The 19,984-nt window shown below is 44.8% G+C and overlaps 5 protein-coding genes across 5 annotated transcripts; 2 read left to right on the top strand and 3 right to left on the bottom strand.

The window, feature by feature from the left end:
- Positions 1-7,095: 7,095 nt before the first annotated feature.
- On the bottom strand, positions 7,096-8,813 carry tenB-1 (Cytochrome P450 monooxygenase tenB; the record flags this gene model as incomplete). The annotated part of the gene is made up of 2 exons (XM_037320839.1): positions 7,096-8,508; positions 8,574-8,813. The coding sequence occupies 2 exons, from the start codon at positions 8,811-8,813 to the stop codon at positions 7,096-7,098; spliced, it is 1,653 nt and encodes a 550-aa protein (XP_037182127.1).
- A 955-nt stretch (positions 8,814-9,768) lies between these two features.
- nadA-3 (NADH-dependent flavin oxidoreductase nadA) lies at positions 9,769-12,102 on the top strand (the record flags this gene model as incomplete). Its single annotated transcript, XM_037320840.1, has 3 exons — positions 9,769-11,549; positions 11,607-11,669; positions 11,727-12,102. 3 exons carry the CDS (start codon positions 9,769-9,771, stop codon positions 12,100-12,102), a joined length of 2,220 nt encoding a protein of 739 aa, XP_037182130.1.
- A 687-nt stretch (positions 12,103-12,789) lies between these two features.
- Positions 12,790-14,199, bottom strand: apdF-12 (Aspyridones efflux protein apdF; the record flags this gene model as incomplete). The annotated part of the gene is made up of 2 exons (XM_037320841.1): positions 12,790-13,749; positions 13,819-14,199. 2 exons carry the CDS (start codon positions 14,197-14,199, stop codon positions 12,790-12,792), a joined length of 1,341 nt encoding a protein of 446 aa, XP_037182129.1.
- A 1,338-nt stretch (positions 14,200-15,537) lies between these two features.
- On the top strand, positions 15,538-17,454 carry lepB-5 (Transcription factor lepE; the record flags this gene model as incomplete). The annotated part of the gene is made up of 2 exons (XM_037320842.1): positions 15,538-15,687; positions 15,775-17,454. 2 exons carry the CDS (start codon positions 15,538-15,540, stop codon positions 17,452-17,454), a joined length of 1,830 nt encoding a protein of 609 aa, XP_037181182.1.
- A 698-nt stretch (positions 17,455-18,152) lies between these two features.
- fsa4-2 (Methyltransferase fsa4) lies at positions 18,153-19,522 on the bottom strand (the record flags this gene model as incomplete). The annotated part of the gene is made up of 3 exons (XM_037320843.1): positions 18,153-18,457; positions 18,519-19,121; positions 19,183-19,522. 3 exons carry the CDS (start codon positions 19,520-19,522, stop codon positions 18,153-18,155), a joined length of 1,248 nt encoding a protein of 415 aa, XP_037181183.1.
- Between the last annotated feature and the right edge of the window lie 462 nt (positions 19,523-19,984).

Genomic DNA, 19,984 nt, shown 5'->3' on the forward strand with positions numbered 1-19,984 from the left:
TACTATAGGGTCTACTCTATAGCATATTATGAGAAGAACTCCTTATCCTCTATAAGACCTTATAAGACCTACTTAATAAAGGCTTCATCTGCACTAGCAGCTTAGAAGCATCAGCCCTAGTACTATTCATATATAAACCAAATAGAGGAATATATTTCTATATTAACTACTACGCTCTTAATAAGCTTATTAAGTATAACTAATACCCTCTTCCCTTAATTCAAGAGATGCTACAGACTGTTAGCGCTACTAAGTGGTTTATTAAGCTAGACGTAGTAGCAATATTCTATAACATCTAGATTGCATAGGGAGAGGAGTACAAAACATCTTTCTAGATGAGATATAAGCTATTTAAATAGCTAGTTATCCCCTTTAGGCTTATAGGAGCCCCCACCACATTCTAATAATATATTAACAGCATACTTTAAGAGTATCTAGATAACTTTATAATAGTATATATAAGTAACATCCTGATCTACTTAAACAGATTATAATAAGACTATAAAGCAAAAGTTAAGCTAGTACTGCATAAGCTTGCTGCAGTAAGGCTACGTTTAGACCCTCATAAGTGCGCGTTCTCTATAAAGATAGTTAAATACCTAGGGTTTATTATTACAGCTGGAGTTAGTATCTCTTATAACCCTGAGAAACTGAAGGTAATTAAAGAATAGGTAGCTCTAAAAATAGTTAAGGGAGTCTAAAGCTTCCTTAGATTTATAAACTACTACTAGATCTTCATCCCAGTATACTTAGAGATTGCTGGACCCCTAATAGCTCTTATCAAGAAGGGTGTCCCCTTCTGCTGGGGTAAGGAACAAGAAGTAGCATTCCAGGAGCTTAAGAGGATCTTTGCTGCTAAGCCTATTCTATATCAACTGGACCCTAAGCGTACAACCTATATTGAGGCTAATTGCTCAGGCTTTGCCCTTAGAGGCGTACTCTCATAGGAAGATAAGCATAGCAGACGTCATATAGTAGCCTACCACTCACAGCAGCTTAACACTGCCCAGTTCAACTATCTAATATATAATAAGGAGATACTAGCTATTAAAAGCTGTCTATAAGAATAGAGAGCAGAGCTATAGAGTGTTAGCTACTTTAGGATCCTATTAGACCATAAGAACCTAAAGTACTTTATAACGAAGCAGAAGCTTATAGAACAGCAAAGCTGATAAGCAGAGGAACTATCTCAGTATAACTTCAAGATATAGTACCAGCTAGGAAGCAAAGCAGTAATGCTAGATATACTCTCTAGATATGAATAAGATATACCTATATCTCTAGAGGATAAGCGTAAATAAGGTTGAATCCTATAGCTCCTCCCAGAAGCAACCCTACCCTCAGCGCATATATAATATATAGGGGCAGCACTATGAATACTTATATTTACTAATAACAAAGAACTACAGCAACTCTAAGATCAAACCTAAGGATAAGATGAAGTCTACTAGCAGGCCTATACTGCTATAAAACAATAAGAAAGAAGCTTCCCCCTAAGCCTTAAGCTAAAAGTTCAGATCGCTAAGTGTAAGATTAATAATAGTAACCAGCTACTATTCAGAGATCAGATTTAGGTCATAGGTAATAAAGATCTAGATAATAACGCAAACACACTACGCACCCATATCATTCAAAGCACCCACAACTCAGTGCTTAGTAGCTATCTAGGAAGAGATAACACCCTCACGCTAGTTAGTAGATAGTTCTACTAGCCTAATCAGTCGCACCTAATATAGTATTTCTGCTATGACTGCAATAGTTATAGGTATAGTTATATCTAGAGGGAATATTATAAAGGACTTCTGAAACTACTACTAATACCACAGCATATATAAAGCAACCTCACTATAGATTTTATTACTAACCTTCCCCTTATAAATAAAAGTAGAAGATATCTTTCGGTAATTATTAACCAGCTAAGTAAAGGTGTAACCCTTCAGGCGATAGAAAGCATAGAAGCTGAAGCCTACGCTAAATAATTCCTAAACTGCTACTTTAGGTTTTATAGCATCCCTATATTAATTATAAGCAACAGAGGGAGTAACTAGATAAGCTGCTTCTAGCAGCAGTTCTGCAAGCTTTTAGGAATAGAGCAGCAGCTCAGCACCACCTACCACCTGCAGACTAATTAAAGCCTAGAGAGGATGAACCAGGAGATCCAGGCCTACCTATGCAACTACGCCACCTACTTATAGAAGGACTAGGCATATAACCTTCCAGCAGCTCAGCTAGCGCTTTATAGCCGCAATAATAGCGCTATTAGGATGAGTAGCTTCTTCCTAAAGCATGGATATAACCCAGAGCCTATTAAGATCAAGGAAGCAGACCCAGCAAGCCCTAAGGGCACCCATGAGGGCCAAGCACGTAAGTTAGTAATAAGGCTTTAAGATATGATAGATATAGCCTAATTAACCCTTGCCTCAATATAGCAACACTATGAGGAGCTGGCTAATAAGAAGCGCCAGCCTATAAAGAGACTAGAAGTGGGCGATAAAGTCTAGCTTCACATAAGGCATTATAGATCCCCTAGGCCTAATAAGAAACTAGATTAGTTACACCATAAGTATATAGTTATAAAAGTTATCTCACTATATATAATAGAGCTTAATATACTAGTAGCTATATACCTATGCTTCTATATAGATATCCTGAAGTGCGCAGGTAATAACCCCTTACCTAATAAAACGTTAGATAATAAGCAGCTGCTATTAATTATAGATAATAAAGGTGAAGAGACCTGGAGTGTAGAGAGTATTAACACTGCTACCTGGAAGCATCAAGGGCGCAGGTAACGCCGCAAAGTTCTAGTTAAGTGGGAAAGATATATAGAGAGGACCTAGGAGCCTGTTGAGACGCTCCAGGGGACAGAAGCAATAGAGGCTTACGAACGCCGTTATAGCTCTACAATGGAGCACAATAGAGACCCAGCCTTAGCGCCAAGGGCGCGCCGCCAGAGGGGAGCGGGGGGGTGATATCACAGGCTAGAGCCCAGATTAATATCTCCAGCTTCGCCGGAGCAGTTACCAAGATCCAGCTCCGTTGGACCCACTATTCTGCTGCAGAACGCCGCCTAACCCAGCCTGCTTCACCGTTGTTAGGTGCCTACCCTTGTAAAGTCCTTTCTTCCTTCTTCAGCTTAGAATAGTCAATTGACGGCACCTCTACGTTGAACAAGCCTAGGGGCCAGCCCCTTACAGTATTAAAAGGTTCGCTATAAGAGGTGTAGGTATCTATAAATATATATTAAGCTTTTTGATAATAGAGTCTAGGTCTTATAGTGAAATTCTAGCGCCTTAGAAAGCAGACCTGATGTTTTCCTTATCAAAAACCTCATTATAGGCCTAATAGAAGGTAATAAAGAACTTAGATTTAGTGATATGATTTATAGAGGCTTTAATAAATAGGTTGATTTTATCACTATATATGCATTTTAAAAGTGAATAAAGGGTAATATCTAATAGCTGTAGTAGATATAATAAATGTATAGGTGTACTAATAGTTATAATATTATTCTGCTTATAGTAATTATCAAATTCAGCTGATAAATAGCTTTTATAGCTGTTAATAATAAGTATCTAATAGACACCTTTTATTTAGTTCTTAATATGTTTATTAAAATGTTTAATCTAATTAAAACCTATCTAATTATCTATCTATCTATTAATAGTAGGTTTGATCACTTAGTTGCTTAGAAAACCTAATTCCATAGTCTAACTAATAAGGTGATATACACCCTTAATAATTCTAAACAGAGGGATATACCACCTGCCTAAATTAATATATTTAATAACTATAGCCTATTTATAGTTATTAAGTTAGACAGACTTTACTTTACTATATTAATCAGTATATATTACCACTATTAATATAGTAATCATACCTATTAGAAAGCTAGTTTTATTAAAATTATATAGGTCCCCCTCTTAAATACTATACTTAGCTATTATATTACATAATAATACAAACCACTTTAATATAACCTTAGGATCTTCTTAAAAAGCCTTTTAATAATTATATAGATGATTAAACTTGGTTTTTAGAGCAAGCTGTAAGTCTATAAACCGCCTAGCCTATCGCTTACTAACAGGCTCGCTATTACACGCTTGCAGCAGGAGATTAGCCATATCTTCCACACCAGCAAGGCACAAAGGAAATTCTCTGGAATCCTATTCAATAACATATTACAAAAGTGTTTTCTCTTTAATTAGATTAAATTTATATCATTAAGGTTAGGCATATTCATATTAGAGTCGATCATTTATTCCATAGCGTACAGAACTTTTAGGGACACCATAAGTCTTCACAGCATGTAACACACTTAGCTTTCAGCCAGCAACCCAGGCTGATTAGATCGCCTTAATAGCTAGAAGTATCTTATCTTCTTGTGTGTAAATTGGCATGATGGTTGCAGAGTAATTACGCATTAAAGTTTTAAGTGGTTTAGTGCAAACTGCGTTTAGGGAAAAGTTTGTTGCTAACTGATATTTGTTGCTGACTGATGAACTATGTTAATAATACATAAAAAGTGCTATTTACAGAGGCTAAGTGAATAGTAACTAGATCTATATAAATTAGTAATTAATAAGAATTTAAATCTAGTTAACTTATAAAATAAATAGACCAAAAGTATATTAAAAATATGAATATAATAATAATAGATTAATCAAATAATGGTATAAAAGATTAAGTAATCTACTACTATATAGATTAATAAAAAAAGAAAAACTAAAAAGAAACTAAATAAAAGAATTATATTATTACGTTATTTACTTATAAAGCCTAATATAATTAGTAGTCTAAATTAATAAAGCTTTAAGCTTATTTTTAGTTTATACTAATTACTTTTAGCTTCCACTAAACTTATATTTATGTATAAACTAGAAAGAGGAGTATATATTATAAATTATACTTATTTATTATGTCTTAATATTGCTATAAACTTATAAAAACTCTACTTCTAATAACTATATTTACTTAATAATTACTTTATACCTATTTTCTCTCTATATAAGGAGTATCTTAGAAACCTCCCTTTTTTAACTTAAATTACTATAATTAAAGTACCTTTAAGTTAAATCAGCTAAAAGCTAGGTCTTTATATTTTATAATTTTAAATAAGCTTAATTACTATAAAAATAGACTTTTTCTAACTTTCTAATTTATTTATTTATGTTTTAATACACTTTCTATTATTAAGATTAGCTATTTTGTCTATTAATATAAATATAAGTGTATTTAAGGGCGTAATATGTTTACTTATATAGTATAAGGTTAAAACTAAGCTTATATTATAAGAAAAAGTAATAGTTTTAAGTACTTATAAGTCTTTAATTATATAGGGAAGAATAAGAGAAGAGATGTATTGTATTAACTTTAGTTATTATAGTTAGTAAATTATATTTTAAAATAAAGAAAAAGAGGGGAAGAATAACTTAGAATATAGCTAAATTAACTACTAATTATATAATATAATTATATACCTATATATATTATATAATTAATATTATAGGTATAAAGTATTATAAGTAGAGTATTTATAGATAGAGTTTTATATTTCAAAGCTATTAGCTTATTTATAATAAAATAGTTAAATAAGTAATATACTATTATTATTATGTAAGATATTATATATTAATATCCTTTACTACTCATATCATATTTTATAATTACTAGTAATATTAATAAGTAGTTATGTTAATTAACTTACTAGCTGTACTAATAAAAGAATAATAAAAGAATATAAAGATAAAGAAAAAAAGAAAAGAGATTTGTTTATATTTATCTTTTATTTAAGAAATATAGCTATATTTATTATTCTTTCTCTTTTATCATCTTATTAGTAATATTATATTAGAATCTTTTTCTTTTTCTTCAAGACGAAATTAAGTATTATTAATAATACTTTTTAAAACGTTATTTTATAATACGTTTCTCTTATATATGAAGTTTGAAATTTAATAAAACGTATAATTAAATTATTATACTAATTATAACTGTTAAGGAATATACTTTATATTAATTACTTACTTATTATATTAATAGATATAAAAAAGAAGTAACAAAAAAGATATATTAGTTTTTAAGCCTTATAAAATATTAAGAATAGTAGAAAATTAAATATTATTAAATGTTATATTTAAGAAATAGATACTAAATAAATTACTAGAAAAGTACAAGAGTTTAACTAAATAATAAGTTTAAATCGAAATATATATAAATTTTAAATCATCCTCTATTTTAAAACTTATAATTTGTAAATGATTTTTTAAGGTAAACTAATATCTTTGTACTAATCTTTCTGTTAAAACCATTAGGTTTCTATTAAATATACTTACTATTATATAACTAATACTATACATCTTTTATTTTTAAGTAAGTCTTTATTATGCTTAAAGTTCTATAATATAAGTATACTATTCTAACCACTAAACATTTAAGTATATTATTTAGCTATTATCTTTATTTATAACTTATATTATATCTTATAAAGCTATATTAAACTATAATTCAGAATAGGACTAGAGGTTTCTATATATAGAATTCAGACCTTAAAGCCTATTATGCCTAAGAATCATTCTTACCCCACGCTCAGTCTAAAAAGAGATGTGAATGCTGAGTAAAATGCGTTAAAGAGCCGATAGGTTATATCTTCATTAATATTAATCACCGCGAGCTCTCAAAAGACCGCGTCTCCCATTATTACAGATACATCCTCATAAGAGATCACTTGCTTTCTGAGGTGTCGTCACATTTCACTAATTTATAGCGATTTTAGTCATCTTTCAACTTCAATTCAGCGGAGACTTCTCGCGCAAACTCTGAGAGACTTTGTTCTTCACGAAATAGTGCCTAAGTCTAAGTGTGAAATTAAGTCATCCGACATAGACCTTCCTTCTAGTGTGGAGTAGTCACACTTCAAACGTCAGGCAAGCACTCTTGTAGATCTGAAGTAACATTCTCTGAAGCTGTGGTCATTTGGGGGTTATTCTACAGCTTCATGACAACCAGGCTCGCTCATGTCAGATTAGCGTAGCTTTGAACAAGGACTGCGCAGAAACGAGTACGTTCTGGCCCTTCGTTACTTCCACTCAAGCTTTAAGAGCTCTCGGCACGTCTTCTAACTCTCATCTTAACGTTCTTGGGCGGGGCTTGCAGCTCAGCCACCTGTCTGTTCATGGGGCGACGGCCTTCATACTCAGCCGGGAACTCCAAATCGTAGTGCTTCAGGATGTGAGCCACGATCATCTTCAGCTCGAAATCGACCAAGAAGCGCCCAGGGCAGGCATGGCGACCGTGACCGAAGGGCAAATAGTCAGGAGACGTAGACACAAATGCATTGGTGTGATAAGCGCCCTGCTTGGAAGACTTATCATCGTCACCATCTGTCGCCTCGCCTGCAGCCTTCTTCTCTTCTTCCTGCTTCTCTAGCATGTTCGAGAAACGCCAGGGGTCGAATTTTTCTGCGTTCTCAAACTTGGCGGGGTCACGTTGGGCTTGGGACGCGAGGAAAGCAACAATGGTGCCCTTTTTCAAGGGAATGCCGGTATCAGTGACGATACCATCCTTCATGACCTTTCTCAACAGACCGCGGTTGCCGAAGGGGAAGGTCACGCGCATAGACTCGCGTGCGATGCTATCGTGGCCGTTCATCTTGAGGAACTTGCTCTTCTCCCAGCCGCCAGGGCCACTGGCAAGCGCAGTCTTAGCCTCGTCGCGGAGCTTGTTGATGGTGTCGAACTCTTTGTCGCTGTCGACGATGTTGAGAAGCATCTGAACACAGGTGCCGGCGGTCTGATGCATGCTCACGAAATTTGACGCTGCAAGACGAGTGGCGATGACCTTGATGTCGTTGATCTCCTGAGGTCGCTTCTTCTGCGCGAAGCGCAACATGACCTGAAGCTGGTCCTGAGGCTGGTCGTCCGGGTCTTTCTCAAGGGCTGCGAGGCGAGTGTGATAGTCGGGTGTGATGTGCTGGGCAATTTTGCTGAGGTTGTGCCAGGTGTGGATGCTGGCAAGCCTGGCGACGACGGGGAGGAGGATCTGGGGAAGGCAATTTCCGACAATGGCAGTGATCATGACGCCGTCGATAATGGCAAGGGTTCGGCGCAGGTAATCCTCGTTGCGGCAAAGTGGGAGGCCGACGGTGAAGCGACTAGAGCAGGCTGCGACGATGGTGCGCACGGTCTCGTCGAGGTCGATCTCCTTCCACTCAGTATTAATACCAAGAGTCTTGGGGACGATGTAGTCGAGCTCGTCGTCGACGGTGGGAATGAGACTTTGCATCATGTTGTTCAGCTGAGTCTTGACAAGTTGGAATTGCCAGGGGTCGCCCCAGTAGCGAGAGTGACCGAGACTGTATGAAGACAAGTTGGCTTCCAGGAATGCCTGCGAGACGCTGAGCGCGCTGTCAGGCTGCGCAGTGCACCATTCAGTCGAGCTTTCGGGCAGAATCAAGTCGGCTCGACCTCCGTAACCCGGGACTAGGGCGGCTTTTCCTTCCTTGCCAAACTAGAAAGGGCGTCAGAGGGTGTTCAGAATAAGTTATCTCGATGCGCCGTCATCGACAGACTTACACGGTAGTAGGCGTCGGTATATAGTGCAGCGCAGTCATAATAATATCTGAGGCGAGACTTGAGGCTGAAGCTCTTGGCACCCTCCGGTTCGCCAGCTAATGGCAGTCCAAGGCCATCGTAAACGCTTGTCGCGAAGACGAACTTGTAAAGGGTAACGGCTATGGCAAGAATCGCTATTCCCGCTGATGAAAGCAGAATTTCGCCGGTGCTGGGTAGCGCGGAAGCAATGAAGGACACCATGGCTGCGTGCAATGCAAAATTTGCAATCACTTTGAGCTGGCAATATGATAATTGGGTAATCGGAAGGAAGACGTGATGGACAGTATTGGAAGTAGAGTAGGCGTGATGATGGTTTATCCAAGAGTCTACGTTGTTGCATCGGTCAGTGATATATACCAAGATATGTCAAGATTAGGGTCTTCTTTCTAGGTGTGGACAACTTGATCATTTGTCATATTGAGCTGAGCGAGATGAGAATCGCGCGCCGGAGAGATGAACTCATGTCGGACGATGCGGAGCTCCTGCACGGAGTATACACCTGCCAAAATGCATCTCATCATGTTGCGCGGCGGACTTCAGGCTGACAGGGATTGAGTCGACAGCGGCTTGTAGGGCGGCAGAGCTCGGGATATTCGTAGGTGGCGCTGCAACTTGACGGAGTATTCTGCGCGCTGCCTAGCTTCCGAGCCGCATAACAAGGATTGCGGGATAAGAGCCTCCTAGATTTAGTAAATGGGCTATGTCGGTTGGGCATGATCGGCGAAAAGTAAGCTGACAGTTTAGCGCAAGTGGTGAAAACGCTTAGTGATTTCCCGGGCTGGCCATCCATCAGTGGCGGAAACGGCTCACCTCATATCCATGTCGGAGTCGGATCCGGGGATCCACTTGAGTTTTCCGAGTGAATGTCCGGGATGCATGGACGGCGTCTGTGGCTGCCTCGGCGTGAACTGGCTTACTTTGCGCCGGCTTTCCTGGGTGCCGAATCGCATCTGGTTTGAACTGGAAATTCTGGCCACCGTCCCTCCTTGGGCGAAGTCGATTTGGACATATGCCCGAATTGCTTCATAATTACCATCCCTTGGGAAGAGCCTAAACAGTTTGACGCAATTCATCTTGCACACCTAGCTTATCAACATTAGTGTCCATCAGACTGGCCATAACAGGAATCGATTTCCCACACATCGAAAACAACATCATGTCAGTACATCAGGGAACGGGTAGATTCGGCATGGACTACTGTCTAGAAAAGCCTCTCACCTTGGCCTGCGGGCTAACCATTTCCAACCGGCTTGTCAAGGCTGCTATGGCAGAAGGACTGGGTCGAAAGGATACAAGGAATCTACCCGCAGGCAGAGAGTGTCTGGACGTGTATGGAGAATGGGCAAATGGGGGCTGGGGCCTCGTCATCACAGGTTCGACCACCTCTCGGTCTCTTCGCGTCATCGAGGCCATCATTCGCTCGAGCTCGCTGACTTTCTGTACAGGAAATGTTCAAATTGACCCATCACATCTTGGTGGACCCGAGGACTTTGCTATCGACAGCACACTTCCTTCTCACACGACCCTCGCAGCGTACGCTGCATGGGCGCACGCAAGTTCGCGCAATAACACCAAAGCCATTGTTCAGCTATGCCACCCAGGCCGGCAAATCGCATTCCATAAGCGCCGAACCATTGCTCCGAGTGCTGTTCCGATGAACTTCGGCGACTCACTTGGTCCAAATTTGCTCAATAAGCTCGTGTTTGGCACGCCCCGTGAGATGACGGCCGAAGAGATTCGAGACGTGATCAACAGATTTGCAGGGGCAGCCCGCATTGTGGCTGATGCAGGGTTTGCCGGTGTAGAGCTGCATGGCGCCCACGGGTATCTACTCACCCAGTTCCTCTCTCCGGCTACCAACTTGCGCACCGACGAGTACGGCGACAGTGCTGCTGCGCGTGCTAAGATCGTAGTGGATATTATTCAGGCAATCCGCCAAGTTGTACCAGCAAAATTCTGCGTTGGTCTGAAGATCAACTCAGTGGACGTTGGCAGCAAGGGCGCGTTGGCGGAGTGTATTGACCAGCTGAGACTGATCACCGAAACCGGTGGGCTTGACTTCCTAGAGGTGAGCGGAGGCAGCTTCGAGAACCCGACCTTCAGCACCGGCGTTGGAGACGCCACAAACACGGGCGCCAAAGCTAGCACTCTCGCGAGAGAGGCATTCTTCCTCGACTTTTCGACTGCCATTCGCAAGGCCCTCTCTAGCGTGCCTCTTCTCCTTACAGGCGGCTTCCGCTCACGCAAAGGAATGGAGGCAGCTCTCAAGGGTGGATGCTGTGATTTGGTTGGACTTGCACGACCGTCAGTGTTGGATCCGCTATTACCACGACGAATTCTTCTGAATAGAGTTGTACCGGATGATGAGGCCATGTTAATTGCGACACGAGTTCCTGAAAGCAACATGGCCAAGAAGCTCGGAGTAAAGCTGCTCGGCGTTGGTGCGGAAAGGGTGAGCCTGAACAAGAGAATCTCTCGCATGTGTCTAAGTGCTGACTTATCGAAATGGGATTGGTACATCGAACGTATGCATCGAATCGGCTCCATCAAGACATCGACGTTGATTACGGCCGCCGATACCAAGATCGGCAACTCAATCCTTCGTCGATTTCTCTCGCAACGAGGCCTTGCACAATCACAACATGGCATCTATTTAGCTGGGGACATTGCTGATGTCAAGAAGACGCTTCTAGAGAATGAAAGACCACAACACTCTTACGAGACGATGCGTCTGGATCAATCCAGCGTCGCATCCGTTCGAAGAGTGGCAAGCGACATCAACAAACGGGTGGCAGCCGGATTCATGCCGCCGATTCAAGCTTTGGTATTGACCAGCGACCAGAACCAGACAGCTAACTTCCTTCTGTGCCTCTTATTGTTGCAAAGCATGGACAAGAACCGCGGCAGGATTATAGCAGTAAGGAGCAAGCCAGACAGGTCTGTAGTATATTCATGATGTGGGCATGCGTCGACACTGACACAATCTCTCTTCAGCGCAAATCGTCTCGATGAAGAGACAGACTCTGCTTCCAAGTTGGACGAGTCTAGAATCTGGCCGTAAGTTGACTGTTGCAACCAAAGACATTATGCTGAGACTGACAACCACTCTCCCAGGGCCCAACTTAAAAGTCGCTTGGCTGCTGATCCAGCATTGTGCGATATTTCTGTAGCAGAGGTGATTTCCGAAATTGGCTATTCAGAAAGCGGTAGAGTAGAGAACTGGCTATTGTTTGCAGTGATTTCGAATATCATGTGGCTTCTATCAGCGATCGTGTCATTCGTTTGGCCGATGCATGTCGCCGATGGGTCGGTCGCCCGGGACGTGGTTCGCGCAGTTGGCGAAGACGTCAACAGCGTTCATCTATGCGCCTTGGCTGTGTCTGAGAAAGATGCCATGGCTGATGCGGAGAGATACGAACGTTCTTGGCAAGATGCATGCATGCGGGCGGAAATGCAAGAGGGGGACACAATTTTGACAGATTGGCGATGATTTCGCTAAGGAAGTTTACTACGCTACGAAAATGACTGCCAAACTTCAAGGCAACAACCCAATGTTTTCAGTGCGTTTACCAGCGCAATATATAAGTTACAATAGTATTTAAAAATGAGTGAAACTTTTGCGCTAAGCTTTAGGCTCAACGGCGATGTGGGCAGGTGATTTCAGCCTCACTCCTCAAAGTTCAAGAATCTTGAGATGTGGCAATATGGACCCGGTAAATAAAACTGAACAATGATACAAACATCATTACATTCAACTCAAAGATGGCTTAGGGCTTTGGGGTTCATTTACAGGAGTCTCAATTTTGTCTCGCACTTGTGTATAAATGAACAGAAATTTTGTCTTCTGATGTTATCCCGCCAAGTTCCTAATTAGTTGGTCGTTCAATGACCAAAAAAACCAACATCGCCATTTTTGCATGATTTGAAGAGACAGAGATGGTGAAAATAGGAATCTTGATCTATGAAATGGGGATTCTGCTGGAGTGAATGCTGCTCCGTGTTCTTTAATACAATAGATGCGCCACGCATGAGGCCCAGCCGTTTGCAAAGTTTCAACACCATAGTCTCCTTCGTTTTACAGTATTATTTCCTTTGTGCCTTTGCTTTCCCGCCAATGTTGATGCTTCATATCTCCCGCTGACTCTGTACTGATGCTTGCACCTCCGAGATGGTTAAATTAGGCCTTGCCCCAGAGACCAGCCTTGTCCGTAGTCTTGATGGTGAAGGCGAAAAGACCGCCAGCAACGGTAATCGCACCGCTGAACATGGAGACCGCAAAGAAATTGCCCGTAGCCCCGACGATTGCACCGTTGATAGGAGGTCCGATCAGGGCACCGACACCCGCCACAGCCATACCCATACCCATGTACGTTCCCACCTCGCTGGGATCGGGAGCACACCGGGACAGCGATGCAGCAGCGCCAGACATGATAGTTCCCGAGCCCAGGCCGAAGAAAACGGCGTACACAATGATGCCGGCATTATCAGTGGCAGATGTCATGCAGAAAACAATGACACCAGTGGCGATAGAGCCAATGGAGAAGGTGTTCAGGTTACCATACTTGTCTGCCAAGATACCCGGAACAATACGGCCGAAAGTCGAGGTAGCATTAATAATAGCGATGAGATAACCAGCGAGTGCAGCGCCCATACCCTTAGAGACAGCATAGGTAGGGAGGTAGAAGTTAGGTGTGAACATACCCACAAAAATGATAAAAAGCGCGACGGTGAACATAAGGAAACGGGTCTGCTTCCAGGGGTCGAGTAAGAAGAGCTTAGTCTTTCGGGGCGGCACGCGAGGCTTGACGGAGATGACGGCAAAGGTCATAAAGAAGAGGACAATGAAGCCGACGATGCGCACAGACCAGCCGAAGCTGATGGGCGAGCTGTTGAGCAACTTTGACAAGATGATGGGCATGACGACGCCGCCAACAGACGAGCCAGCAACCGCAAGACCAAGCGCAGCAGCCCGCTTCTTATCGAAATACTGGGCGACGGCGGCGAAGGCGGGGATTTGGAGGAAGCCTTGGACGAGTCCCATGAGAATACCTTGGACCAGCATGAAATGCCAGTACTTGGAACAGAGGGAAAGCATCATAAGAGCGAAGACATAGAGGACGGCGGCGGGGTACATGATCTGGCAGATGGTGTTAGTATCAATTCAGATTGAGGTTTCCGCAGCATACGAGGAGGGAAATATCCTTACCAAAGCGCCATGACGATCGAACAAGGGCCCCGCGAGCATGCCGGTGAAGAACTGGAGGAAAGACTGCGTGGAACCGATCCAAGAGATTTTGGAAGCGGACTGGCCCTGCAACTGATGCGTCATGTAGTATTCTTGGAAGATACCGAACGAGTTGGAAAGACCAAGAGTGCAGAAAAAGATTGTCGCAGAGCCAGCAGCAACCATCCAAGCGCGGAAACCACCATCGGGAGCTGCGTTTGGGTCATTTGTGGCTTTCTCGTTGTCGTGATTGAGAGAGTTGGTGGAGTGAGCACCGTCGTGCTCGCCGGTAGAAGAGTGTGGAGCTGCGTGGCCGTCGAGCTCGCTGGGCGAGCCCGCTCTTGAAGTCTTCTCGGGCGACATTATCGGATTTTGCCAGGCGTAAGATGGAAGAAAGTCGATTTCCAGCTTCGTAACTTTGTGGCCGTTGCCGTGTTGTTTTTGTTTTTCTTGATGTCGGAGTTTTATCGTTTGTTATTTGATGCGTGATACCGATGTAATGGCTTTTCAATCGAACTTAAGGGCACGAAGGAAGACCCAATATATAAAACTGCAGACGGCGGCCCCGTCTTGTGAACATCCCGTGGACGGACTCGGACTCGGCGTCCGGACTCGGGATCGGAGTCGGGAAATTCGCCCAAAAGTCGGCTAAGCCGAAGATATCCCTCTGCTGCGAAGATCGGTGGATCACGGTAATTTGCCTGATTGGTGAAGTTCCTTCGGAAATGGGTCAGTCCAACATATTCCCGTGCCCACCGCACGCCAAGCGTCATCAGATGGCAATCTTGTCCTTGTTTTCGAAATTCTCCCTTAAGGTTGCCTCACAACCTCGACATCGGTCGGCTTTCTAGGTCCACTTTCCCCCTCGCGTCTGTCAGATCCGTCCATTCGAGAAGTTTTCGTCTCATAAGGGTATCACTAACAAATTCGGACGACCGCTTCGAATGTTTTTAGTACCAAATTCATCTTCAGATAATTCTCGTTTCTATTTCATCAACAGTTGAAGGACACATTTACGAACTCGCGGCCACCTAAGTAATTTGAACACAGCACAGGTAACGTGAGTCAACTTTGAGGCAACTGCAGACTTCACGCCAAGGATCGTTATTTTTTCCCCAGTCTTGCTATTGACTAACGAATCCCGCTGCAGTGCAACGAGACATGCAAGGTCCCACACCTGACGGTCAGGCACGGCGCCGAAGCCGTCGGCCGGCTACATCATGTACCCTCTGCCATAAGCGCAAGATCCGATGCAATCGTGCTAGGCCGTGTTCTAATTGTCTGCGGTCCAAGACTGGGGCCAGCGGATGTGCGTACGAGAATGACGCCCCCAACCAGTCTCAGGTACCACCTTCAGTGTCTTCGAGCGACCAGACGCAGCATGCACCAGATCAAGCGGCGCAGCCGCAATCTCAGTATTTGACACCGTCGAGCAGCGGTATATCCAGGCCGACATCGACCGGCTTTCCGTCAATGTCAGGCTCATTAGCCGCCAATAGCTGGACACAGCCGTCGAAACCAGGCAGTGCCAGTGGCCAATCCTGTCATGGCACGGAAGCGCTCAGGCTGCAACTCGGAATGCAGCAGCTGGAGAGTCAACTATCAAACCAATCTCAGTCCATTCCTCGTCGTTCTCCAGTCACTTTATCGTCCCCAGCTGTATCATCGTCTCCGGCACCTGCTACAGTCCGCGCGTCCGCGATGGATGCGGATGTGGAGATCATCAGCTCACAACTTGGAGGCACATTTCACATTCATTCGACCAGAGACACCATCCTGGGCCAAGATCAACCCCTGATAGCGAATGGCCTTAGTTTCAAGACGCGCTTGCTTGGACAAAGTCACTGGGCAGTTAGCACTGCACATTTGGCAAGACCTCATCAAATCTCACGCGGCTGTGTGTCAGACACCCATGGCATATACTGACCGTTGACGCAGATTCGTGATATCTTCAGCACTCTCGGACAGTATGAAGGCACACCCGATACGAATTGGACTGGTATAGGAAGATGCAAGTCCTTGGCTCGGTACATTAAAGCCCGACGAACACCAGCGTGGCCGCCGCCACCGAACTCGAAACTCCCTAGCAAAGAGGTTGCCGACACTCTGCTCGACAATTATCTCCGCACAACTGAGTCCATATACCGCATTCTTCATCTGCCCACCTTCCGGCGGCAATATGAGGCGCTCTGGGTCAATGACACAGTCCCCGACCCCGGCTTTCTCGTACAGTTGAAACTGGTCCTTGCCATTGGCGCCGTCACATACGATGACGAATTTTCACTTCGAACGTCGGCGATTCTGTGGGTATATGAGGCCCAAGTCTGGTTGGCCGAGCCTAATTTCAAGGTTCGCTTGAACATCCAATTCTTACAAACCAACCTCCTCCTCCTTTTCGCCCAGGAACGTGTTGGTGTTGCGGGTGACTCTACATGGGTTCTCTCTGGCACCATACTGCGCAAGGCGATGCACATGGGATTGCATCGCGACCCCAACCACCTCCCTGGCCGTTCCGCTTACGAGGCCGAGATGCGGCGGCGTCTCTGGAACACTGTGCTGGAGGTGGACCTCCAAGCTAGTCTAAGCTCCGGCGGAGCGCCGCTCATATCCATGTCCGATTTTGACACCGCGCCCCCTGGTAACTTTGACGAAGAGCAGCTAGAAGCCGATGGGCCAACTCCTAGGCCGCCGAGTGCATTTACGCAGGTTTCGGTTGCGATCGCCCTGCGCCAAACCTTCCCGCAACGTCTCGCAGTAGTGAACTTTCTTAACGGTCTCCGTGTGTCACCAGGAACGTATGAGGATACCCTACGTATCGACACTGAACTGCGAGAGGCGTTCAAGGGATTGAGTCGAATCTTGCGCACAGCCTTCAGCAGCTCTTCTTCACAAGCTCAAAATGCCAAGTCCGAGGTCCAGCTTGTCGACTTCCACATGCAGCGTTACCTCATATCCCTGCACGCGCCATACTTCGGTCCCGCACACGGTACGGCATACACATACTCACAAAAGGCCGTGGTCGAGTCTTCACTCCGTATCTGGCGTGCTGCGTGCCCGCCCCCGGCTCTCGCCTCCAATGGTCTCCAATTAAACCCGGGCGTTGGCGAGACTGAGTCAGACCTGCCTCGCTTGGCGTCGTGCAGCTCCGGATTCTATCAGACTGCCACTTTCCACGCCGCGCTCTTGATCGCCCTCGATTTGCGCTCCCAGCTTCAGGAAGAGGAAGAGTACAGCCTTCTTGGTCCCACGCCTCTGCGGCCGGACCTCATGTCTGTGATGGAAGAGGCACGCATGTGGTGTTTGCGGGTCATCGAGGCCGGAGAGACAAATGTGAAGGGATACTTGCTTATGAATCTGGTAGCAGCACAGATAAGGAGCATGATGGGACTGATGAAGAAGGATGAGGCTGCTGGTGAGTTGATCAAAGCTGTGAAGGGTGTGGAGGAGAAGTGTCTGCCAATTCTGGAACGGATGGCGGAAGAAGTAGGGATGGATGCCGCTGGCGCGGAGACTATTGATGACATACTGGGACAGCTGCCAGAACCTATGGAGTTGTGGCAAGGGATGGAGGATTGGGTCTTCAATGACGATATGAAATCTGGTGATTTCGTGTTTTAAAGTTGGGCTTGTATGAAGAGATCATAATTGACAACAGTCAAACGGTTTCAATGATTAGAATTCAGCCCTCCTCATCCAGAAATTCGTCTGCCAAGTTTGGAGTGAGTGTTTGGGCTCATGTGCTCTTTTTCTGGTGGCTAATTATGTGCATTTGCGAATGGGAAGGTCATCGTTTCTAGACGGAAATGGTCAAGCGACCAAGACATGTGTGTACCGACACAGGTTCTGCTCGCTGACCAGTCTACCGTCTCCAAGCTTGATCCGCAAAACACACTTATAAACATAAGTACTGACCATCATGTTCCCAATCAACAAGACTTTGCGAAGGAAATAGGGCGTTCGAGTTTCAGTTTCATAACCACGAGTCCATCACCATGATGGGGCATGTGTAAGGGGCTGGCCCCTAGGCTTGTTCAACGTAGAGGTGCTGTCGATTGACTATTCTAAGCTGAAGAAGGAGGAAAGGACTTTATAGGGATAGGCGCCTAGCAGCAGTGATGCAGACCGGGGCTAGGCGGTGTGCTACAGCAGAATAGTGGATCCGGCGGAGCCGGATCTCGGTAGCTGCTCCGGCAAAGCCGGAGATCTCGGCCGGGCTCTAGCCCGTTACAGCATGCGGTCAATAATTAGGTTCCAACTTGACATTTAGACATTCTGCGCAGAGCAAACATCGACGAGAACTCTTCCATCTACATGATTTACGCTTTCTCACACTCTATCATGGCAAACTCCGCAATGTCAGAGTAGTGCACGCCCGTAACCTTCAATCCAGCTCGTACAGCGATGTTGCAGAATTCCTCCTCCGTCCTCTCCTTGCCACCCATAGTTGACAGGAAGAAGTCAATTGCTGCCACGAGGAAAGAAGGAGGGTTTGTCGCCACGGTATCGGCGATCAGTAATTTGCTGTCTGGGGCCATGGCGTCGACGACGCGCTTGAGAATGTCGACAGCCTCGTCGTCTCCAAAGTCACGCAAGCAGCGACGGACCGAGTAGACCAAGGCACCTTAACTTCAGTCAGAAAACAATCGTCGTCTCGGTCGAATAGGTTGCATATATAAACTCACCTTGAACCGGCTGTTCCTTGTGGAAATCAATCGGCATCAGAGTTGCCTTTTTGATATTGTCGTCTCCGTGTTTTTCGACGAACGAGATCACACCAGGCAAGTCCTGCAACACGCATCGCTCCATGGGAATACCCTCGTTCTCGTTGACAATTCTTTGCAGCGTCCAGCCCTTGCCACCGCCAACATCCACAATTACTTTCCGGCTGTGGGGTTCTTTGGCGGCCCGATCAGCAATCCACGAGAAATCGTAGAACCCGGTCTGGGGATATGCGCCGTCCATGAGAGGCATAGAAAGATGAATGTGGGCGACCCGCTTAGGATGCTGGCTCATGATCTGCGCGACCGTGAGCTCGGGCTGGCCTTCACCAAATGCTTTGATAGAGTGCAGCCGGCCCGTGGGCTCCTTGATACCGAATTTCTCGTAGTAGTCGGGCATCGCGAGGAGAGGGTGCATCCATTCGTCGCATATCACCATCCACAATGAGGCGTTTGCGTTCGATGTGGTGGAATTGGCAAAAATGCGCGTGTGTGAGGTGTGGCCGATTTGGTCGTGGCCCCTTTGCTCAAGGAAACCAGTTGCAACCAAGACCCAGCATACGCGCCCTAATTCAAGATGTGAGTCGAATGTTCTGTTGCTGATGGGCAGACTAGTCGAGCTGCTTACTGATGAGAACCGCATCTCCGCCAACCTTCTCGGCGAGATCTTGATAGCGGATAAATCCTGATTCGGGTATGTTTTCGAAGACCTTCCAGTCTACCAGGAGGCGGATGGCAGCAGCCTTACACCACGCCATGCTGGTGTCATATACGTCATCTAATGGTGTGTGTACCGCATTGCCGACATTGCGGATCGTAGAGACAAGTGTGTCGTGCTCCTTCTGGGAAGGTTCATTACCCGCGCGCATGGTCTTCGCCGCGGATGTCAACTTGACAGCGAGCTCTTCAAGCTTGTCTGCCTGGTCTGCAAGAGATGCGGAAGGGAGCTGGGTTGTGGCAGAAGGCATGGTGAATGATGTCTATGTTGGATTTTGAGGCTTCTGGGTCAAATTGAAGAATGATTGTTTCTAGTATCGAGCAAAAAGCGTTATAATCTGATCATTTTGTTATTATGAACGGCGGAAAGGGCTTAAATTTGGGGGTGTCTTATTCAACAATTTTGTCAATATAAGTATTCGCTCAATGGCGCTGTGAGCAGAGTCTCGGCGAAATGGATTACATGCGTCAATCGTTTCCCCGTCTAATGGTGCAACCTGGCCAGGATAATTGTCGCAGGTAAGGCTCCTTCGCCCCGACAGTATGTTGTTCCCGTGTAAGTGTACAGCCCTTGAGCAGCCGTTGTTTCGGGACAATCTACCAAAGACTGTCCTCTAATTGGACAATCAATCGGAATAAGCCCTTCTCTCTGACCATAAGCGCCGATGTCAGAAAACTGCAGCTTGCCGCCTGTCAGATCCCCGGGGAATAAG

The sequence above is a fragment of the Colletotrichum aenigma genome (assembly GCF_013390185.1).
Source record: "Colletotrichum aenigma strain Cg56 chromosome Unknown KSG_Cg56_contig03, whole genome shotgun sequence".
Lineage (NCBI taxonomy): Eukaryota > Fungi > Ascomycota > Sordariomycetes > Glomerellales > Glomerellaceae > Colletotrichum > Colletotrichum aenigma.